Raw genomic sequence first — 22,187 nt, 5'->3', positions numbered from 1 at the left:
GGTGTAGACTCAAAGAATGAAACATCAGCAGTTATAAAGTATTTCCTCAAAGTCGGGGAATAGCAGCAATAGCCTTTTTGGGTACGAGAATAGCTCGAAAACATACACTCAATGGCTCTGGGATTAAGTTTTGATACTCTAGGTTGATAACAAAACAGATACAACCAAAAGCACCTGGTGGTAAGGCAAACAAAGGCTGATTGGGAAACAAAGTGGAGAAAGGAATACCACCTTGTAAAACAAAAAGAAGGCATACGATTAATAAGATAGCATGCAAGAAGAACAACATCGTACCAAAAGATTTTGGGAACCTTCATTTCAAATAATATCGACCTGGTGACTTCCAATAAATGTTTATTCTTCCTTTCAACTACGCCATTTTGTTGAGGGGTATTAGGATAAGAAGATTCATGAATCATACCACACCGAGTCATCAAGTCAAAAAAAGGTGCGTAAAAGTACTCTTTAGCGTTATCAGAACGTAAAACTTTGACATGCATACCAAGCCGAGTATAAATTTCATAAATAAAGGCTCGAAATATAGAAAACAATTCCGAACGACTTTTCATTAAATATAACCAAGTAATTCTGGAATAATCATCAACAAAAGTAACAAAGTATCTAAAACCCAAATTGGAAACCAAATGACAAGGATCCCAAATACCTGAATGAACTAATAAAAAAGGAGACACCGCTTTTTTATTAACTCGAGGCGGGAAACCGACACGATGCAACTTGCCAAGTTGGCATGATTCACACTCTAAACTAGAAGGAGACTGAAGCTAGAATCCAACTTCCGAAGACTATGTAGTCACGAATGTCCAAGATGATAATGAATTTGATGTAGAGAACCAATACTGGGACAAGCAATGGAAGGAGCATCTTCAAGCACATACGGTGGTTTTTTTCAAGCAATTCAACTCCAACAATTCAATAGTCCCAGGACGATTGACGAAAATATCACATCAACAGATGACATCATACTAATAATCTAGCACATTGAACAACTTGCTCCCTTCAACCACCATCAATTGAATTCAATGTATAAAAAGGACAATATCGAGAAACCCATAAGATTTTACTGATTCGGTAATAACATAAGAACCTTAGGATCGACCGGACATATCAGAATCACCGGGGTGTGAGGGCCGGTAGTGTCGTACAAGTCAGAATCAGCAGGGAAAGGTCGTGAGAGTCCTATGCACTTAGTAGCATGGTCATGCAAGACCCAAGCGCCGACCAACAAGGTCGCGCGATGCTCTGGTGTCGATCGGAAGGTCGCACGAGGGTCGGGCTAGACCCGAAAAGGTCGTGTAAGGGCGACTAGCGTCGCGTGAGGGCTAGGCGTTGTCTAGTAGAGTCGCAAGGCACAACTAGTGAGATCTGCTAAGGAGAAGATGATTGTAGGATGGTGCTCCGATATTATGTAAATAGAGAAAGAATATATATATATACGCGCGCGCGAGCAACCCTCGATAATTCAAAGGTCATTTTAGCCTTTTTGTATGTCTAACATTGGGAAAACCAACCAAGGTATCCACGTTCCTCTTCTTCTCGAGAAGAAACCGAACACCGTTGGGCGTCGTTAATGTTACAGTGGGACACGAATTCGATTACACGTGTATCCGCCGTCCGAACTCGAATAGGGCTCCTCGGAATCGTCGAAAAAAACTAACGGTAACTCAACACGGGTCAAATTGCGGCGGTAAACTCCCCGTCGAAGAGTTCCCTCGGCCCCATCCGAGAGGGAGAGGGAGAGAGAGAGAGACGTTCATAAATGGAGGCTATTCTTTAATTATATTTATATATAATTCAATGAAAAAAAAAAGGAAAAAAGAAAAAGAGGAGCGAATGCGAGGGACCGAAAGTGACTCTGCTTTTAATGGAGGAAGGAAGAGCATTAGCATTACCCACTTGTTTTGCATGCTCTGCCCCGATATTCCGATCCCCGAAGTTGCCGATTTCTTAAATCATTTCTTCCTCTCGGTTCGAGCGAGGCGGAGACAGAGAGACCCATCGACGCGTTCTCTCGTGGCTCCTTTGTTTGTTTTGCCTCTCTCTCTCGGCCGTCCCCCCATTGCCAGCTCTTTGTATCTCCTCGACCGGCTTGAGTCTTCAGATTGATAGAGAATAGAAACAAAACGAATAAAGAAACGATTTTGACGAAAACCCATCGGCTCGTCCAACTTCCCCTGCAGAAATTTCCACGTATCGTCTCGGTTTCTGATCCCGTCTCGGCGCCGAGCTCGGCTTTTCTTTTTCCTTTGGAGATCCTCCGTGTTCCCGATGGACGACGTCTGAGGGGTCCGAGTTCTTTCCGACCCAAGAATCGGAATGTCGATCGGAAATGCGGATTTCTAGGGTTCTTTTAATTCCCAGTTTCCAGAGTCGAGATTGCTTTGATTGGTTGGGATTGACAGATGCAAGGTGAATCTCCGATGTCCCCTCCGGCTGATCAGGATCCCCCGGCCGAGTGTCCCGGCCGCGATTGGCCTCCGGCGGCGGCCCCTAAAGGAGAGCAGTTGGAGGAGGAGCAGTGGCGCGTCGGAGGCGGGTCTCCGGGCACTCCGCAGCTTCAGCAGCTGCCCTTGCCGCAGCCGGGGGGCCCGAGGCACGCGCCCAAGTACTCGGTGGTGGACACGGTGATAGAGGAAGAGGATGACGGGCCGGGGCCGAGGTGTGGGCATACATTGACCGCGGTTGCCGCGGTCGGAGAAGAGGGCTCGGCGGGTTATGTGGGACCGAGGCTGATAATGTTTGGGGGAGCCACTTCACTTGAGGGTAATCCTGCAGCTTCGGGGCCTCCATCATCCCCTGGAGGTGGAGGTGCTGGAATCAGTACGTCATCTTCCTTCCATTGATTTAATTATTGGCTACTATGTCATTTCCTTTGGTTCATGACGTATGCCTGGACGGGCATGCATGGGTTTGTTTTGGTGTCTAATTGATGTTTTCCCATGTGAACGGACTGCGATGGGATTTATGCGAGATAATCAGTCGAAATACCTAGCAATATCTTTACTACCTGTAACTGCTGCAACGGAGGAGCAGCTTGCTTTTCTGTTGATTGATGAACTGATACACCAGATATAAGGAGTTACAGAATTGCTCAACGTTAGTAAATTGAATGGCATTTTAGTACCAAGAAAAGTGGAAAATTTAGGTGGGTCGAAACAAGAAGTGGTTATCTTTAAGCTAGTGAATGAGAATTTTTCTGAGAGTTACCTATTGTTGAGTCATTGCACATGTTTTTACTTCCCTTCCTGGTCAACTAATTGGACTTTCTATTCCTGAGTGTCGTGTTAAATTTTAGTATGGAAATGTGAGTGCAAACTGTGTGATTCTTTAGGTGTTTGGCTATGCATCTAGCTTAAGCACCACATGTTCGTGGGGCTGGAGATGTTGATTTCACAGCTGTTGTACGTGTTTGTGTTGCTACTCGGAAGGATTTGGGATATTTTCGACTATTCAATAGGATGACATTCCTCATGGTGCCAAATCCTTTTGGTATTGGTTTGTTTGCAGGACTAGCAGGTGCCGCTGCTGATGTTCACTGTTACGATATCTTGACAAATAAATGGTCCAAGTGAGTCTATAATCCTGATGATGTTATTGTTCTGTCTGCTTCGAGTTGAATTTATGTTGAAGAAGAAGATTGTGAGCCCATTTTTGCAGGATCACTCCTCTCGGAGAGCCACCAACACCAAGGGCTGCTCATGTTGCCACTGCGGTGGGAACAATGGTAGTTATTCAGGTTTGTGCACAACACTGACTAGAGTTGTAACTACGTGCTCTGCTCCTATTGGTTATTTCCACGTTGTTTTTCCTTCCATCCGGCCAGTTTAATGCGACACCTTTGATATAATAGGGAGGCATTGGTCCAGATGGCCTGTCAGCCGAGGATCTCCATGTTCTTGACCTCACTCATCACCGACCACGATGGCAAAGGTAAGACTTGAGGACTTGCAACGTAAGGTTAATGATGTGAACCGTGTTGTTATCTGAACGGGCTTCTTTTTCTTGTAAGAGTTGCTACTCAAGGCCCCGGTCCTGGTCCTCGTTATGGTCATGTAATGGCTCTGGTGGGCCAAAGGTATCTCATGGCAATTGGTGGAACTGATGGTAAGCTTGATGGGCTAGGATTTCTGTATCTTATTCTGATTTTAATGACTATGTATTTGATAAATGCTGAGTTTTTCTCACATGTAATTATGCAAGTAAGACATCATGGCTTCATCTTCCAGGGAAACGAATTTTGGCTGATGTATGGGCACTGGACACAGCTGCCAAACCCTACGAATGGCGTAAGTTGGAGCCAGAAGGGGAGGGTCCGCCTCCATGCACGTACTCTCTCTCTCTCTCTCTCTCTCATGTCAATGATCTTTGACTGAGTTATATGGTGCACTCTCGACTTTTGATTTCTTACATAGTTGTTCCTCAGCAAGCAATGATGCCATGATTGCTCCCACTCTTGCTAGCAATAGAGGGGAAAAAAGGACAGCATCAACAGGGGGAAACCTCTGCAATGCAAGAGCAAGACAGATCATAGATAGATTACTGCAACCCTACAAATTCTGTTCTCTAACTGCAAAAATTGAAGTAGTAAACCCCCAAGTTGCGGGAAAGAAGAAGAATCTTGGAATCCTGCAAGCTCTTGGATTGTGTCTCATGACACAATCCAAAGCTTAAGTCTGGCTCTAAGTCTGAGTTCAGGGGTTCTTTACTTTTTCTTCTTTTAAATATCTTCATGCTCATAATTTGAGTAGCTGAGCTGGATATCTTTTAAGTGAAGCCTAAAGATGCCTTGTCCAAGTGGTGTCTGACAAGGATCTCCTCTGCTGCCATAGTAGGATATCCAAGGAAGGAGGGAAGGTCTGAATGCACCCTCTCTCTCAATGACAACCGGTCCCATCCTCCTTGAAAACCACTTGGTCAATGCTTAGAAAACAAAAGGAGAAATAGATAGATTAACAAGAGATGTCCACCTTTTTGTCATCTTGTAGAGGAAAATGAACAATAAACTGAGATTCTGACTCCAACCTTGAGTACGATGAATAGTATTTAGCTCATGAGCTTTCATGTGGATGACTATTAATGTGAAGATTGCTTCTTGTGCAATCCTTTTCTACTTACTTTGCACAATCTTCTTCTCCTTATTTCTATCATAAAGATTTACCCTGTAACTTTTATATATGGAACTACATGCCTGGACTTTATGATTTGAAGTGGAGCCCATCTTTCTTTCCAAATGATGGTTTGCATCGAGTTCTGTGAATTCTTTCATTTGAACGTGGACTATTTTTTGTTGCATTCTCTGTGACATGTTCTATTTCATCATCTGATAATTCATGAAGATTGGTGAAAATTTTTATCCTTATTTTAATTTCATTGTGCCAAAGGTATGCAACGGCAAGTGCACGGTCTGATGGTCTTCTTCTACTTTGTGGAGGGCGGGATGCCAGTGGTGTTGTGAGTTCAATTACTTGCTCATTTTCCAGCTTTTGCATTTTCTCGACGTAATTTTTGAAAAACTGGCCTTTCAGGGAGTTATTCATCAAAATTGCTGCTTCATGCAATTCTCCTTTATGATGATGCCTATCTCTGTCTAAATTGTTGTCATCTCTTGTGCTCATGGTCTTCTCTGGGGACAATGATGCTACTTCATTCTATTAGTGAGCAAAAATTATATAAAAATCAATAAAGCTGCGAGCAGAATGAAATCTTTGGAGATGATGGGAGTGGATTTTCATCTATTAATACTAATACTGTTGGAGTTCTGATGGGCATTTCATCCCCATAATTTTCTCTTAAGTTATATAACTTTAGATGGCAAATCAAGGAGCTGCATTCATTGACATAGGTGTGTGCATGTTGTGTGAATGCGTGCAATTCGGGACATCCTGATAATTCTTAGTAAATTCCAAGATTGACTTATATAGATGTCATCACTGTTAGTGTGAATTTAATTTGAGAAACCTTCACAAAGGGATTCTTTTTAACGAGTCTTAAGTGCTATATTTTTCTGTGAATTATTGTAAAAGTGATTAGTTTTTGCTTTCACTGATATTCCTTGACTTTTGCTAGCCATTAGCAAGTGCCTACGGGCTTGCCAAGCATAGAGATGGACGATGGGAATGGGCAATTGCTCCTGGTGTTTCACCATCTCCTAGATATCAACATGCAGCGGTGGGTTATGTCCAGACCTTTCTTTATTGTCTTGCAAGTGCTGTTTTTCTTTTTGAGTAAGATCACTCATCTATCCTTCTTTCTCAGGCCTTTGTTAATGCACGACTTCATGTGTCTGGTGGGTCACTTGGTGGCGGACGCATGGTTGAAGACTCATCAAGCATTGCAGGTACTTCATTTAAGTCACTATATCATGACATGATGCAATCTCACATTCAAAATACACGTATTATATTGCTTTCAACAAGTGCGATATAGACTGATTGTACTTGTTATCTTCTATTTCGCTGCTGGAGGCTATCGATTTACTTGCTTTGCTAGTTCATGTCGTGTGCTATGAGTCAATGACATTTCGAATCTCAATTTTTTTGGAAATTACACCTACACCCTTTAGTGATCAATTTTGTATATTCATTATCTAACATACAGAATTAGTGTGTTTCCTTTTTGTTATGCTATTAGAAGTACAGTGAAAGATATGCTCTTTATTCTCTATTCTTTCTCTCTCAATGGCGTCTCATTCTCACTCTCTCTTGGTTATTAATCGAATGAAAAGGAAGTTCTAAAGCTAGAAAATGCATGACTACTCTTCAATATTTCGAGCATCGTAGTTTCCTCTTGTTGTTGTCCGGTTACTTTGACTTTCCAATTTTAAAACTGTTGACTGAAACCCCTCAACTAGCGAAACCTGAGCTCCTGAAAAACTCTCTCTCTCTTTTTCTCTCAATTGCAAGAGCGTGCCTGAATGCTTATTGACTACAAACAAATGGGAACTATATTCTAAGTCGAGTCATGTGAAACTACTTTCCCAATTTTAAAATTCTTATCATTAAGAAGGGGAAGTCAATGAAACTGAAAAGAAAAAAAAAAAAAAGGACGAAAAGGAGACCACTATAACGTGAGTTGCGACTTTTCTTCACATCCTTTCAATTTTTGCAATTAGCCCTGTAGACTTCACTTTTAGTGAGAGGGAAACAGCAAGCATCCATGCGAGGCTGTATTCCACTAAAATTCTGTAATGTATCTCCTGGTTTCAGTGTTGGATACTGCAGCAGGTGTTTGGTGTGATACAATGTCTGTTGTTACCAGCCCTAGAACAGGAAGATATGCAGTTGATGCAGCTGGTGGGGATGCTGCAGTTCATCTGATGAGGCGTTGCAGGCATGCGGCTGCTGCTATTGGTGACTTAATATATGTATACGGTGGTTTACGCGGTGGTAGGTCATGATCCTGTATCTTTTTCTATAAACCATTGTGCCGCAGCACTCGTTGTATTATGAAATAAGTTTTGACCTTCGTCTGACAATTACTGACAAATGTTAGTTCTGGAAACAAACACAAAAGTTGAGTAGCATGCTAAAATTCATGTCTTTTTCCATTTACAGGTTAACATTGTGCTTTGCATTGTCAGAATTGTGAGTTGTGGTTCATAGAACATCATGTGAACTTATCATAGTAGTAGCAGGTGTTTTAGTGATGTGTATTGTTGGTGTGACAGGGGTTTTACTTGATGACCTGCTTGTTGCTGAAGACCTAGCTGCTGCAGATACAGCAACAGCAGTTTCACATGCTCCAGCTGCAACTGAAAATGATGATATGTACACTGACAGGAAGATTGACCATGCCATGTTATCGGGCTCCTGGTAAACATTAACTAGTGCATTTTTTTTTTGCTAAAATTCAATCTTGATTATGAATCAGTCAATTTTATTTTTTTGGCTACTACATATTTTGAGACATTTGTGATGCATTTTATAGGAGGTTGAACAAGGGAGTTGAGTATTTGGTTGAAGCATCAGCGGCAGAAGCTGAGGCTATCAGTGCTACCTTAGCTGCTGCTAAAGCACGGCAAGCTAATGGAAATGTTGAATTGCCAGTTAGGGATCGAGGGGCAGAGGCTACCTCCATCGAAAAGCAGGTATTTCCGTTAATCATGCTGCCTGATTCTGCTAGGTTAAATAGTATAACTGCGGCTGGAGGTCAGCCGCATCAATGAATTAGTATTGCCACCACGTGATACTGAATCATACATTATTTACCTTGAAAACGAGGAGTAAAATCTTGGTACCTGACCACATCCGATGTCTCTCTTCCATGCTTTACAGGTTGTTTTACCTTCAGAGGCTAAAGGAGCTCTTGGTAGTACTGTCAAAGAATTTCCAGTAGATCAGTTTGAAAACGAAGGCAGGCAGATTCCAGTGAACACAAATGCAGCAAGGAAATTATTTGATGTTCAGATGTCCTTCAAAAATGTGCCTAAAAAGGTCTGGAAGAAGTGCTTGTTACTCGGTGCTAGCATCTTTTTTCTTTTGTCACTCAAATAGGCACAATTGCACGGTACAAGGATGGTTTATTGCAGGTTTTGGTTAATTGCTACAATACTAACGGACATCATGGCTCTGCAAAGACTAATCTAGGAAATTAACGTCCATGGGCAAAGATTAAGAAAATTTCACACATTTCTAAGAATTTATACTTGTTTTATTAATAATATTAAGGAGGTTTATTGGTAAATGGACCTTTTTTGTGTCTACCGAATTGGCAGTGCTTGTTACGGTCAATTGTGTAAGTTACCAATTAGATGTCCGGGGATTTACTACCCAAAAGAATTGGCCATGGAATCTCACTACCCCCCCTATTTCCTGGTTAATGAAAACATTCCATCGGATTTAGTTTCCCTCCACCCATATATTCTCTTTTAAGGTCAATTATTTCCTCCTTTCCGTGATCTGGGAAGGCTATTGGGATGTCCCCAATTGGCTCAATGGTATTTAAACATCTAAAGAAGATATGATTATCGAAATGCTATTGTTTTTCTGTATTTTTTGTTGGTGGTATCATTATCTGTCTCTTTCTGATTTCAGGTCATTGCACATCTTTTGAAGCCTCGTGGATGGAAGCCTCCGGTTTGCCGGCAATTTTTCTTAGATTGCAATGAAATAGAAGATCTCTGTGACTGCGCTGAGAGAATATTTTCTGCTGAACCGAGTGTCTTACAGCTAAAGGCTCCGGTGAAGATATTCGGTGATCTTCATGGACAATTTGGGGATCTGATGCGCCTATTTGATGAATACGGTTCCCCTTCTGCAGCTGGGGACATTGCGTAAGCGTCACACAATTAGTGAATATACAATTATGATCTGCATTTTGACCACGTTGTTCAATATACAACCTACATTCGTGAAAGTGCAGTCTATCAAATGCAGAACAATGTTTTAGATCGACCTTTGCAATTTATGCATCCAAGTTCAGTCTTGTCACGGAATGAGAGGAAAAATTAATTGCTAAGCTTTTTAGAATTATCTATGTTTTCTTCTGTAAATTAAAAAGGTCCATCTTTCTCTACATTTCGTTCAGTCCCTGTTCATATAACAATGCTGGAATCCCCAAACCTATTTTGCGAATATATTGAAGTCTAAAACCTTTTTAAATTATTGCAATACAGTTCTATACCGTTTTGAAAAGATGCCATGGAGTCCTGGTTCATTCCATGCCTCATTTGTCCTACCTGGCAACTGTTGCCATCTAAGCATTACAAGGTTTCCACATAGGAAAAAGTCAAGAAAGGGATGAGTGGAGAGACTATATTTCCATATTTCAAAAGTTTAGGACTGTGTTGCACAAGAAAAAGGTTTAGATTAGAACTGATTGCCTTCCTTACACAAAGTTTAGAGACTTCTATCACATTTCCATTTTGGCGTCTATTGGGCTCTGGGTATGTAATTAAGGTTTGGATCAGACCAAACCGGTTGGTTCAGCTGATTGAATAGGAAACCAGATCGAGAGTTCTGGTCCATTTTAATGTTTATGGTCAGAGTTTGTGTCCGTTGGCTGTCTTGGCAGTCTCTATAGTACAATTGGAGAAATTAAATTGGCTGCTGAAGGTTGCAGTACAACACAAAAGAAGTTGATAAATTGTTTTCTCTTGAACTTGCTATATGTATCCATGTTGCAGCCAATGTCCTGTGGAGGTCTTAAAGATGAGAAGATCCAACCTTCTGTAACCAGTCCTTTTTTGCTTGCACGAAAACTCTCTTCTCGAGTGACTCAAAAGAAAAATTCTTCTCCTTAGGTCATATGTGCTGAAATTTCCTCTCTTTTCCTAGCACAAAAATTCGAGATTCACTCATCTACCCTTTTCTGAAGTTTTGCTAGAATTTGCGTGTTTTCTTCTTTACTCTCTGCTAGGAATCTATTTCTGTCTACCATACCGTATAGAACTTTATAGTTCATCTTTGTGCTATCCACTAGCTTATTTACTAGAATTTATGCCAGATACATTGATTATCTCTTCTTGGGAGACTATGTTGATCGTGGGCAACACAGTCTGGAGACAATTACTCTTCTGCTTGCGTTGAAGGTACTTCTATCGAATGAGCTATTTTAAGATATTTATTGTTTAGACACTCAAGATTATCTGCTGGAGACTGATGTTCAGAATTAGCTAAATTACATTAGTTTTACAGGTTGAGTATCCGGAGAATATACATCTAATTCGTGGCAACCATGAAGCTGCAGATATTAATGCCCTTTTTGGCTTCAGGATCGAGTGCATTGAGCGCCTGGTAACCAGATTTTACATATAGAAATTATATAAACATCAATACATTTCTAGTTACCTAATGTGTTTGGTCTAATAGGGTGAAAGAGACGGAATTTGGGCGTGGCATCGGATAAATCGCTTATTTAACTGGCTTCCTCTGGCAGCCCTTATTGAAAACAAAATCCTTTGTATGCATGGTGGTATTGGCCGTTCCATAAATTATGTTGAGCAAATTGAAAATATTCCCCGGCCAATAACCATGGAAGCGGGTTCAATCCTTCTCATGGATCTGTTATGGTAAGTGTTGACCCATCTCTTTTAGTGTTGGTTAAACAGAGATTCTTGTTGACACTGGGTTTAACATATTTGAATCACACCCTAGGTCTGATCCCACGGAAAATGATGGTGTCGAAGGACTTAGGCCAAATGCCAGAGGTCCAGGGTTGGTCACTTTTGGGGTGAGTCATTTTTTCTTTTCTGCAATTTTGTTATGATAACTGGGGCTCAATGACTTCAGGAGACTATTTGGAAGAGGATGTTAAAAACACTTTAAAAATCTAGAGTTGTATAAACGAGTTGTTTTGCATCATTCAATGTGCATCTCATATGGTGCTTTGAGGACTTGAATGCTTAACTGAGTCTTCTACAATCACTTTCTTGTAATTTAATAATCAGTCATAATGTGGAAATTTGCGCTTTTGTAGAAATTTAATTTTGACAATTTCCAGTCTTGATTAGCAAATGCATAATTGGTTAACTTTGCTAAATATCCGTGGGTATGATTACTCGAGGAAGGCCTTATTTTCTGCTCTGTGAGTAACATGGCTGTTATCAAGCTATAATTTGGATTTGCTAGTTTATGGAAAAAGTGATGGTGTGCATGATCTGTTCATATTTACAAATTGCACAAACATCTCTTGTAATCCAATCAACCATCCCTCATTGAAACCTCCCTCCCAAAAGAAAGTGCATTTTTGTTGAGCAACAGAAGAGTAACTGTTGCTTTGTTGTTCAGCAATTTCCTAAGGAGCCATTCATTCTTTTGTGAATAACTATTGCTTTGTTGTTCAGCAAGTTCCTAAGGAGCCATTCATTCTTTTGTGAACTGCATGGGATGGCTTTACAATTTACCTCAAAATAAATGTTATATGGATTGCAAACCTAGCAAAGAAGATGTCTAAATGAAGTAAGTCATCATGATTCAAATCAAGACGTACCAAGAAGGGATGGTGGTTTGGTGCGCACTTCGACTGTGCTGTTGTTATTGCTGTTACTGATGGCTATTCGCCAGCATTGCCTTAAAATTCTTACACTCTGGTAACTGGAACAAGTTCTCCAACTATTCAAGTTTTTCCAATCGTTTAAAAAAAATTATGTCAGACAATCGACTTTAGCAAGCTACTTCTTGCAATGAAATCTGTGCTGAAGCGGGGAGCGCATGCGGTATCCTCCACCCAGATCGTGATGTTTTTTTGTCATGATGTTTCTTGATGTTATTAAGTCCAAATATATGCAAAGGTTTGGGAAGAGTGTGGTTCTAGTTTGCTTTTTTTTGAACTGCAAAGTAATCTAGGCTATGGAGCCTCTAGGTTGTTTTGTTTCACTAAGACTTTGTACGTAAACTTTTAATGAACCTCAGACCTGCTTATGTATCTGCATGTAGCTTTAGAGCTAGATTTTCTGGATTTGATATTGCAAGCGTAATGTTTCTATTTCTTGATAATGTGCAGAGCTCAATTTTGAGGTTTTATTCATTCATCTATTTTAAATCTTGGGGCTAAATCTCAATTTTGAGGTTAAAATTACTGCCCTTCTTGCTCTGGGGAGGATGAGGTTTTATTCATTCATCTATTTTAAATCCTGGGGCTAAATCTCAAGTTTGAGGTTAAAATTACTGCTCTTCTTGCTCTAGGGGGGAACTGGACTTTTTTTAATCAAGTTATCATAGCATGTATATAAGTTTAGATCGGCCTCCACTCCGAAGATATTTTTAAAACTAAGGTGGTCAGCAATGAGGACTGCTTTGTTTAATTAGTTGGATCATATATGGTCAACCATCTCTTGCCATTTTGGAAACATGAAATTGTGTCTACCCTTGTTTAGTCGCATGACTCTATCATTAATCCTGTTACAAACTGAATAAGATTGGGCATAACTGAAGAATTTTCTTGCAGCCGGATCGCGTGATGGAGTTTTGCAACAACAATGATCTCGAGTTGATTGTACGTGCTCACGAATGCGTGATGGATGGCTTTGAGCGTTTCGCCCAAGGTCACCTAATTACATTATTCTCAGCTACTAATTACTGCGGTACGATCTGCCTGCTAGATCTTCATAGTCAAAACTGGTCATTGGGGCTACACAAATAGCTGTGTTTCTGAATTTTCTTGTCCTGTGTCTACAGGTACCGCAAATAATGCTGGGGCCATCCTAGTACTGGGCAGAGATCTAGTCGTGGTCCCTAAGCTTATCCATCCTCTGCCACCAGCGAGTTCATTCCCAGAATCATCAGCCGAATGCCAGACCGAAGATACGTGGATGCAGGTTCTGTTGCTTGTTTTTGTAACTTATATAAAAAAACTCCTCTTTAGCAATACTGTTTTTTTTTTTTACACGTCTTCCTGTTGTCAAAACAATCAGGAGCTTAATGCTAACAGACCTCCTACACCAACTAGAGGGCGTCCACAACCGCAAGTAACCAAAGATCGGGGCCCTGTAGCTTGGGTATGATGGATATTATATCGTACACTTACACCAGATCTAGGCAGTCGGGTTTCCTCCAAATTGCCAAGACGTGAAGAGAGCCAGGTCCAAGCTCCTGCTCCAGCCAGGTGTGCGAGGCATGGGGTGCACATACATCATTTGTATATATATCTGTCTTCGACCCCTTGAATACAGGGGTGTTTCTGAATAGCACTTTTAGGACATGATCAAGTGACCGCAAGGAGACGACATGTGGAAACCTTCGACTGGGGAAAGATCTGACAAAAATCTGCGACCTCAGCCTGTAGAAGTCGTAATTTTTCCTCCTCTCTTTACTACTCGAGGTAAAGGAAGAGTTTCCTTTGTCAGATTCATTTGCCTTCTTGTTTGCGTCTGTTTAACCCTTTGTTCGTCGAGAACGTTGACAAGAAGTATGGTTATAGTGTCTGTAAGTTGATAGTAGTCCCCTCGATATTTGTCCCATTCGGACGATGTAAATTCTTTGTGATGTATCGGGTGGGGGCGGAATGAGATGTTGCTCTTTTTGCTGCTAACAATGAGAGGTCAAGTTTTGCGGTGGACTGCCTTTGAGTTCACGAGTTTTTCCGCTCAAGCTTTCATAATTTGGACCCAGCGTTCAAGCATGCATCCTCACTTTTCTGAAATAAGCAACCGTACCAGGTATGCATTGATGTATTGATGTACTTCATTGTCTTGGGAAGAAAAAGGCATTAAGAGGTTATCTGGGAATGATGATGGTTAATGAATCATTGCCTGATGAAAGAGTAGAAGTTGATTCTGTTCATGCGAAGAAAATATTCAGTGCTTTTATATGGACACGTCAGCTGGTGGCGTGGCAAGCATTTTGCGCTCAAACCCAATCACAAATTGCCACATGTCATTAATCTCGAATCACGTGAAAAAATTAAAAATTTGCCCAATTTTTTTTCTTCTCCTCCATGGCAAGGAGCACTCAAGATCTCCCTGAACTTCGAGCACGGGGAGATCTTCATCAACAGTCTCCACAACTTTGAGCGCACGGAAATCTCCCTGACCTTCGTCCACTTGGGCTTTGCACAATTGCTAGCTACTCCTTTTCCACCTCCCTGGCGACTACGGATCATCCATGACTGCAAGCCTTGACGTCGATCTCAAGATCCTGATGGCCATGGATGAACATGCCCGAAGAAGCCTGAACGTGTTCAGCCATGGACGAGCAACGTTGACAACGGTCATGGATCAGAAATTCGACGCCTGAAGACGTTTGGCCATGGACGGCTAGATTTGGAGATACACGGGCCGACTGCAAGCAATGTTGAAAGGGGGTGGCTTGGCTTGAATACACATGATGCGGTGCCAGTGACTCTTCCGGTGGCAATGGTGAGGGCCGTCAAAAAAGCCCGAGCCAGCCTGACTCGGAAATTTCGGGTGTCTTAGGGATCTTCTTTTTCTTCTTTTTAATTTTCCAATTGAAAATCCTTAGCTACACGTTCCCCGAACCTACAACTCTTTCCACCCTCACTCCATCACCACCCCTAAAACTTGACCATGAACTCGTCACCAGCAGCCAAAAATCTATTTTTGGTGGTATCAAACTGCACAACCTCTCCAGATCTCTTTCAAAGTGCATGATACTAACGGATGACAGCCCCCTCACTTGCATTCCATTCGACCAAGCAGAAATCTCATTCTTTATTAGTCCCACAGGAGAACAATCTATAGCAAAATGAAATCGCTAAAATAAAGAACTGACACAGTATGGAATAAAGCTTGAATGCTATTGATCTGAACCTTTTTCCATCAGCACTGCATGCCATCACGGCAGAGGAGTGACCCGGTCCATCATAGTCAACTCTTGACCCCAAGTTGTCATAAAGCCAAGCCTTAACTATACCATCACCACCGTATGCCGTTACATTGATTCCCAATCGTACTTTTCAATTCGGATCGGCCCGACCCGAAGAAATATGTAACTCGGGTATCGGGGTCGGGTCAAGCTCAGTGTCATTTAGTTTCGGGGTCGGGCCGGGTATCTTAAAAAAGCAAAGAAGTTCCACGCTGAACAAATCTCTAGATAAAATTTTACTATTTTTATTTAATTTTACAGCAATACACGTGTCAATTTATGAACGGATACAAGAGACAAATACCTACCTCCTCAACCAGTGACGTGTCCGACCAAAAAAAAATACCAGTGGCCTGAAACTATGAAACCACTTAATATTTTCTCATGCTGCGGTGCATTTAAAAACTGTGAACTCCATAGTCCATTTCATTGGCACTGAAAAAGTTATTGTACATGTTTAAAAATCACTTCACTTATTACTTAAAGTTTAAATAATTCTCATATCATAAGAAAGCTATTTTACTATTTATGAACGTTTGCAACTAAAGAACAATATGGACTGATATCATAAATTACTATGTAGAAATTCTTAAATCAATATAACAAGTTACTAAGCGAAGAACTAATAGTACCTAACATGATCATCAAACTCACATTTTCCATCTATCGAGGGAAAATTGTCAAAAAAATCCTAAACATAATACACTTTTGTCAATTTAATCATAAACATTTTAATTATGCCAATTGAACTCCAAACTTTTTTACGTTTTCTCAATGGAGTATATTTAAAGAATTTTAACCGAAAGTCACTAACATAAATGCCAACTGTACATGACACAGCATTATTGACGTAGACATTTTAAAATTTATTTTATTTTATTATTTTTATTTTTACAACTGTGGCCAACCACAAAAGAGGGCCTTGTCTGGACGAGGGTGCGGAGGCCCTCTCCAGTGGTTGACGAGGGTTGCAACACCCTCGCCAAAACAAGCCCCTTCCCTATGGCCGATGATGGTTGACCACCGACCTTGCCAGCTACAGTTGTAAAAAATAATATTAATAAAGTACAAAAAAAGGAAAGAAATATTAAATAAGTTCAAAATTATTAAAATATTATTAGAAATATCCATGTCAACGCCAATTGTGTCATGTAAGACAATCAACGTCCACGTTAGCAATTTCTAAACAAAATCAACTGCATGGACTCAATCGTGAAAAAATTTACGACTCAATTGATACAATAAAAAAATTTAAGATTGAATTAACAAAAATACAATAGGTTTAGGACTTTTTGAACAATTTTCCCTCTATTTCATTCAACTTTATGGAAAGAATCTCCTTTCTTAATGCAAAGTTAATAATCAATTATTTACAAGAAATGCTTGTTGCTAACAAGTACATATTTACTTTTCCAATATAGTAACTGACCATGGTAAACGAAAAGTTTAGTTTTGTGCTAGTACTTACCTACTTTTCTGTGACAGGAAAGTTGCTAACCAAATTACAACGTCAGAAACTCAAATAGACAGAGAAAAGTTACTAACCTCATGTCAACTTAAGCTAATCGCCAGAATGAAGACCGATCGAAGATGATTATAGGTACACCTCGAGGACTTCACTTAAAAGGTTATAAACACGCCAAAAGATTCATTCGTTTAAGACAAAGCCACAGGGAACCTCTTCAATGAAGAACAAGAACATGCATCAATCCCACATACAAGCCCCTCTCCTGAGGGGAGCAAGAGGAAGCCCCGTATCTCTTAGTCCGAACGATCTTCTGGGGAAATTTGTTTTGGGTTCGAAAGATCCAAGTTACTGAAGCTGATGATTTCGGTCAGCCCCGCTTCACAGGCCTCTGGACATAAGATTTATTAGGGTCCTCCGTCTTGAGCTTCGGAGGTCGAGTTTCGCCTTTCTTAACCTGCATAATACGTTTAGAAGGTTTATCAAGAAGCCCCCCTCACACTGAAAATAGGTCCCAGAGAGTGGGAGGATTGAGGTATGATCCTGATAGGGTCATGCTTTTTGTAGTTTCACATAGGCATGAACCAATAATTTCTAGTAAGGATGCAACCACAGCAGGAGCTAGAAGATAAATTTTACGTTGTGAGCATACTCTTAGCTACAAGCAAAATCATGGAAAACTGAATATAACAAGCTTTAGCATATCTTCTCACCTTCTTTCCAGACTTCATGAAATCCCTCCAGCTCGAAACCTGGCAATACAATTCAGAAGAACCACAGAGAAAATTATATTCCTAATATTGGAAGAAGCTAGTAGACCTTCCAATTTCATTCAAAGTCAGCAATGCAAAATTAAGACAGTAGAAATGATGTAAAAGTTGATGCCTTATTTCTTTGTCAAAACAATTACACTGTATAAAATGTGAAACTAAAACTGATGATTTTCCAGAGATCAACCACCAAGTCACCAAGTACTACATTCCAGGCTGCACAAAAGCATGCATTGCAAGCATGCACGCACCAGCAATTGCCATATTAGCTCTTAGAAAATCCAGCTTCTTTAGGATGGGAGAGCAACAAAAGACACATTCAGGAGATCATACAGATTTGATTTGTCAAATGATATTTCTACTCCAATTCAAATTACTCCCATAAAATAAAAACTGATTATTGAATTACCTACACAGCCAAATATATCTCCTCCGGAGGTTCTAAGCCAGAATAAAATTTGGTGCAAGCCCTACATACTGAAACTATAATAGTAGGTTTAAAAGTAAAGAAAGCGAACCCTTTGTTCTCTCGTTCCTTCCCATTGTTCCTCATGCTCCCGCTTTCTTTTCCACATCTCTTTCTGTTCCTCTTCATCCTTCTTCAATCTACCTTCCTCTTCTGATATCTATAGAAAGCAACCAAAAAGTAAGACATAGGTAGAAGGAGAAAGATTCTAGTGCACGAGCACAGAGGGGGGAAGAGGAGCATGGATACCCTCATCTGCATCTTCCTTCGCCTCCATTCTTGTTCTGTTAGTATCTCTCGAACCTTCAATTTCAGTTCTTGCTGAAACTCCTCTGATTGTTCATAGATCTGTTCATATTTTCCCTGCAGCGTATGAAACAAGCACACCACTTTGTAAACTTATCCAACTAGAACAAGAAGCAGTAGATTTGGGGGGAAATAATGAGTAATAAAAGATTTGGATTTTGTGCTTGACCAAGTTCTTTTATAAAACACTACAAGGAACAAACTAAAAGATATCATCCCCAAAGAATATGGAAAAAAAGAAGAAACCATATCATAAAGTTTTAAATCAAGTAGTTTCGTACTGAGTGCATCATTTCTCTGAACTGGTGTACTAATATGGCAAATCTTATGCATGTGGGGAATAACATACCTCATCAACCAAAGATTTAATCTTAGAAGCTGTATCTTTCTTCAACTGTTTCTTCCTTTTTGCTCTAAGCTCTTCTGCAGTTACAAATTCAAAATGTTCAAAAACCCATTATATAGGAAGTAGTAAAACCTATTAGGCAGCATGTAATACCAAAGGAACCTTTCACACATAACACGAGAGAACATACAGTAGCCAGATGTCACTTACCCATAAGTTGCATTAAATGCATGAAACATGCAGAAAATGATCCATTTGCTCATAAATAAGAAAAACAGATTCCAGGTGATCACATGATCCAGAACAGATCAATTTTAGTTCATCAGCACAGAAAAATTTACTTATTTGAAATGGATTCCATGTGGATGAATGAGCATGATAAGATAGAAGGATAAACTAAAATAACTCTTCATACTGACCCTTAGCAGCCGTAACTTGAGAAAGAATATAATCTCTTTCCTGTTGATCAAGTAATAGTTGCTGGGCTTTGGCTAAAGCTGCTCAGAAAATAAGCAATAAAAGGCAATCAGCAACAAGACTCATGCATTTGAAGAAAAAAATAAAATAGAGGTCTCGTCGAAGCAATCCGAGAATGAAATAAAGAATTCTGCATCCCACCAAACCAGCAAACACTGCAATTTAATAATTAACATCATGGCTGATGTATCTAAAAGTCTCCACATGATTATGAATACACTCTCAAGTCTTGACTCAAAGAAAACAACACCAGACAGACAGATAATTTATACTTTCACTTTTTTGGTCATGTCTGTGAGCAGAATATAGGTAAAGGCATACAAAGCACATTAAAGTTCAAGAATTGTACTACTTCCACTGTATTGATGCTTGCATCGGACTGCATCGGACTTCATCTCATCTCTGCCAATAACTAATTTGTATTCCCAGAAATAAGGAAAAATAAGGTCTGATAGCTCCAAACCATATCTCATTCTATTTATCACAAGTGGTCATGGCCCGACGACTAGGGCTGGGAGAACAAGTAGGTCATCAATTTGAATTGGAGAAGAATACTGTCCACAAAGAGAAAGCGCTACTTTAACTCTAGTTGAAACTTGGCCCCCTAAAAAGAAGTTCTAGTTGAACACTCACAGTCTGCCAGTATCTAGTCTTAACAAGCCGGACTATGGCTAAATAATCTTTAAGAATTACCTCTATAAATTGCCAAGGCAGACATAGGTGTGAACAGTTGAAACTTAAGTCAGTCACGTAAAAAGTGTGAGCTTTCTAACAAATAAAAAGTTCCTCATGCAAAAGATAATCTACTTCAAAGAAAGAAACCATTTGGTATCGCATAATTCTTAAGTTCACTTCTCAATGCAGGAACTCAGATATCCACTGGAAACGGTTAATGAGACAGAAGATGGACATGTAAATCATGAAACCCGTTCTATCCACAGTAGAACTAAGTCGTGCATGCTTCTGATGCTCAATATCACCTCTCTTAAAGGATTTGCCACTTTACAGAAATCCAATCTCAAAGTGATGAAGCGACCCCATGACTCTACAGCCATTTAAGAGCACTTCCTTCCAAACAAGTCCGAGTAAATTACATCAATCGACAAATGACAATACCTACTCTCCTCTAGGCAATAAATTCCCGCATTCACCTTTTCAACCCAAGCAAAAAAGAATTAAAAAGAAGCTTTTGTCTGTTGCTTGTTTCTGTTTTCTTTTGAGAGGCATGAACAACAACATGACTTAAGGCCTTAAGTATCTAAAAATATCTAACACAAGGAACATTGCAATCTAGGGCACTATCCTTGATTTCATGCATTGAAAGTTCTAAGCATTTCCTATCATCATCATGTATAATTCTTGATTAAATCCAGGTACAGGTCCCCAAAAATGAAGCTATGGAATTATTACCTCCAAATGCCTCCTTTGCTTGTGGATGTTTGCACTTATCAGGGTGAACTAGCAAAGATAACTGAGAATGACAGGTATCAAATGACAGACTTGTGTCAGAGCTTAGGCAATCAAAAGTAGACAAATAACCATAGTTAGACCAGAAGAAGTGGATACCTTACGGTACTGCTTTTTCACGTCCTCGGGTGATGAGTTAAAGGGGAGATTAAGGTACTCAAATGGATTCAACTTGAAGCATGAAAGGATCCTGAATTTCATTTTTCCCATGGGCATTAGAGAATCCATCCAGAGAACAACAAAGACTCATCAATACAAGCAGTGATTATTCAATAAACTATTCCTGCGAAGCCTAAACAATTAGAAGATTCAACAAAAAGAAAAGGACATGGGCCTTTCATCTAAGTAATGGCCATTCTTTTGTGAAGCGATATCCCTTAATGAAATCACCATACTACAGGGGGTCAAAGGATATAATAGGTTGTTTGTCTTAGTTGTGCGAAATTCCGTAATCTTAAGATTCCGTTATTGTATGGCCGCTATCTGAAAGGAGATATTCTTTCCACTTTTTACTCCCTCGGCAGGTGGGGATTTTGAGTCAATTTTCTTCTTGAATATGATGTCCCCAGTTGCAGTCGGAGGGTTCTAACAGCATTTGACAACCAAGAATTCGATTTTTCGGCCCAAAGCCCCTCTTGCTAGTGGATTCATAATCTCCTCCACTTCAGATAATTTCTCCTTCTCTAAAACTTTCTTATCAATCAGAGATCCCAGAGTAAAATTCAGGAAGCAAACTCTTTTCAGGCACAAAATTAAAACAGAGCCATGTCCATCTCTCCATGCACGAAACACATGATAAGCTCTGCATTAAAAATTCTGCAACAGATTATTGCTACTATCGCACTTGCCAAGAGAAGCTCTCTTTTTTCATGTTTACAATCGTTTATATTACTTAATATCTAACTACACAGGACCATGCCCCAGTGAATTCTTTCTGGTAATTTCAGTTAGCATCAAATTTATTTCGACATGGTTTCTGACAAACGCGTCGAATCAAGGCATTAAGTTGCCATTATTTCTTATGTACCACACCGCGCAACCCTGATGCAACTGATTAGCAGAAGCAGCGGCAGCACCTGAGCTCATCTCATGCTTCAACGAGATCACAAGAATGCCGATTTCCTGAAACATAGACTCGAACAGCCAGACACAACATCCTCCTATTCGTCTCTCTCCTCAAATCAATCCTCAAACTCGCAACTATGAACTAAATCACACCTTGAGATTCGCTCGAATCAGATAAAAGCATTCCCTTTGACTCAATAATCGAATACCCAACTGAATCATCGACCGCACAGCCAGTAATCAAGCTAAAAGTCGCAACAATGAAGCGGGTGCAGCTTCAGAGAAAGAAAGAAAAAAAAAACAAGAAAAGGAGAAAGCAACCAACTTCGAGAAAAGAAAGAGAGACCTGATGACCTCGTTGTCCCTTTCGACTTCGCCAACCTCGGCGAAGAAGCTCTTGAGCAGCAAATCATCGTCCGGCGTTGCTGATTCCCCCATCGCACTTCCTTCTCTTGCTCACCCTCAGCGTTGGATTCACTTCGATCACCGTCGCAACACACCCCGGAGAGAGAGAGAGATAGAGAGAGAGAGAGAGCCTCCGGAGAAT

The 22,187-nt window shown here is 40.3% G+C and overlaps 2 protein-coding genes and 1 long non-coding RNA gene across 3 annotated transcripts; 1 reads left to right on the top strand and 2 right to left on the bottom strand.

Annotated features, from left to right (window-relative positions):
* Positions 1 to 1,903: 1,903 nt before the first annotated feature.
* LOC115735329 (serine/threonine-protein phosphatase BSL3) lies at positions 1,904 to 14,013 on the top strand. Its single transcript, XM_030666529.2, has 21 exons — positions 1,904 to 2,838; positions 3,526 to 3,586; positions 3,676 to 3,754; positions 3,869 to 3,948; positions 4,028 to 4,122; positions 4,245 to 4,344; positions 5,400 to 5,469; positions 6,085 to 6,186; positions 6,274 to 6,355; positions 7,224 to 7,403; positions 7,685 to 7,829; positions 7,945 to 8,104; positions 8,292 to 8,450; positions 9,051 to 9,289; positions 10,462 to 10,546; positions 10,653 to 10,751; positions 10,827 to 11,026; positions 11,112 to 11,187; positions 12,904 to 13,039; positions 13,134 to 13,273; positions 13,370 to 14,013. Exons 1-21 carry the CDS (start codon positions 2,421 to 2,423, stop codon positions 13,457 to 13,459), a joined length of 2,796 nt encoding a protein of 931 aa, XP_030522389.2. The 5' UTR covers positions 1,904 to 2,420; the 3' UTR covers positions 13,460 to 14,013.
* LOC125316257 lies at positions 5,090 to 5,469 on the bottom strand. The gene is made up of 2 exons (XR_007199566.1): positions 5,291 to 5,469; positions 5,090 to 5,183 (listed from the first exon to the last, which is right to left on the bottom strand). It is a non-coding gene; the product is annotated as an uncharacterized LOC125316257 (long non-coding RNA).
* Positions 14,014 to 16,834: 2,821 nt separating the features above from the next.
* LOC115735519 (J domain-containing protein spf31) lies at positions 16,835 to 22,187 on the bottom strand. The gene is made up of 9 exons (XM_030666791.2): positions 21,987 to 22,187; positions 20,675 to 20,765; positions 20,519 to 20,579; positions 19,051 to 19,128; positions 18,635 to 18,708; positions 18,229 to 18,342; positions 18,032 to 18,139; positions 17,457 to 17,495; positions 16,835 to 17,200 (listed from the first exon to the last, which is right to left on the bottom strand). The coding sequence occupies exons 1-9, from the start codon at positions 22,076 to 22,078 to the stop codon at positions 17,114 to 17,116; spliced, it is 744 nt and encodes a 247-aa protein (XP_030522651.1). The 5' UTR covers positions 22,079 to 22,187; the 3' UTR covers positions 16,835 to 17,113.

The sequence above is a fragment of the Rhodamnia argentea genome, chromosome 8 (genome assembly GCF_020921035.1).
Source record: "Rhodamnia argentea isolate NSW1041297 chromosome 8, ASM2092103v1, whole genome shotgun sequence".
Taxonomy (NCBI): domain Eukaryota; kingdom Viridiplantae; phylum Streptophyta; class Magnoliopsida; order Myrtales; family Myrtaceae; genus Rhodamnia; species Rhodamnia argentea.
Note: the sequence above shows the minus strand (reverse complement) of the source record. Positions and strands in the feature narration are given on the sequence as shown.

Bases quoted from the DNA above. Each gene is read 5' to 3' on its own strand.
- LOC115735519 (XM_030666791.2), bottom strand. From the start codon at position 22,078: ATGGGGGAATCAGCAACGCCGGACGATGATTTGCTGCTCAAGAGCTTC. The intron at 20,766-21,986 runs GTCTCTCTTTCT...AATGAAATTCAG, and splicing joins AGGGACAACGAGGTCATCAG to GATCCTTTCATGCTTCAAGT. The intron at 17,496-18,031 runs GTTCGCTTTCTT...TTGTATTGCCAG, and splicing joins AAGGAACGAGAGAACAAAGG to GTTTCGAGCTGGAGGGATTT.
- LOC115735329 (XM_030666529.2), top strand. From the start codon at position 2,421: ATGCAAGGTGAATCTCCGATGTCCCCTCCGGCTGATCAGGATCCCCCG. The intron at 8,105-8,291 runs GTATTTCCGTTA...CATGCTTTACAG, and splicing joins CTACCTCCATCGAAAAGCAG to GTTGTTTTACCTTCAGAGGC. The intron at 10,547-10,652 runs GTACTTCTATCG...TTAGTTTTACAG, and splicing joins CTCTTCTGCTTGCGTTGAAG to GTTGAGTATCCGGAGAATAT.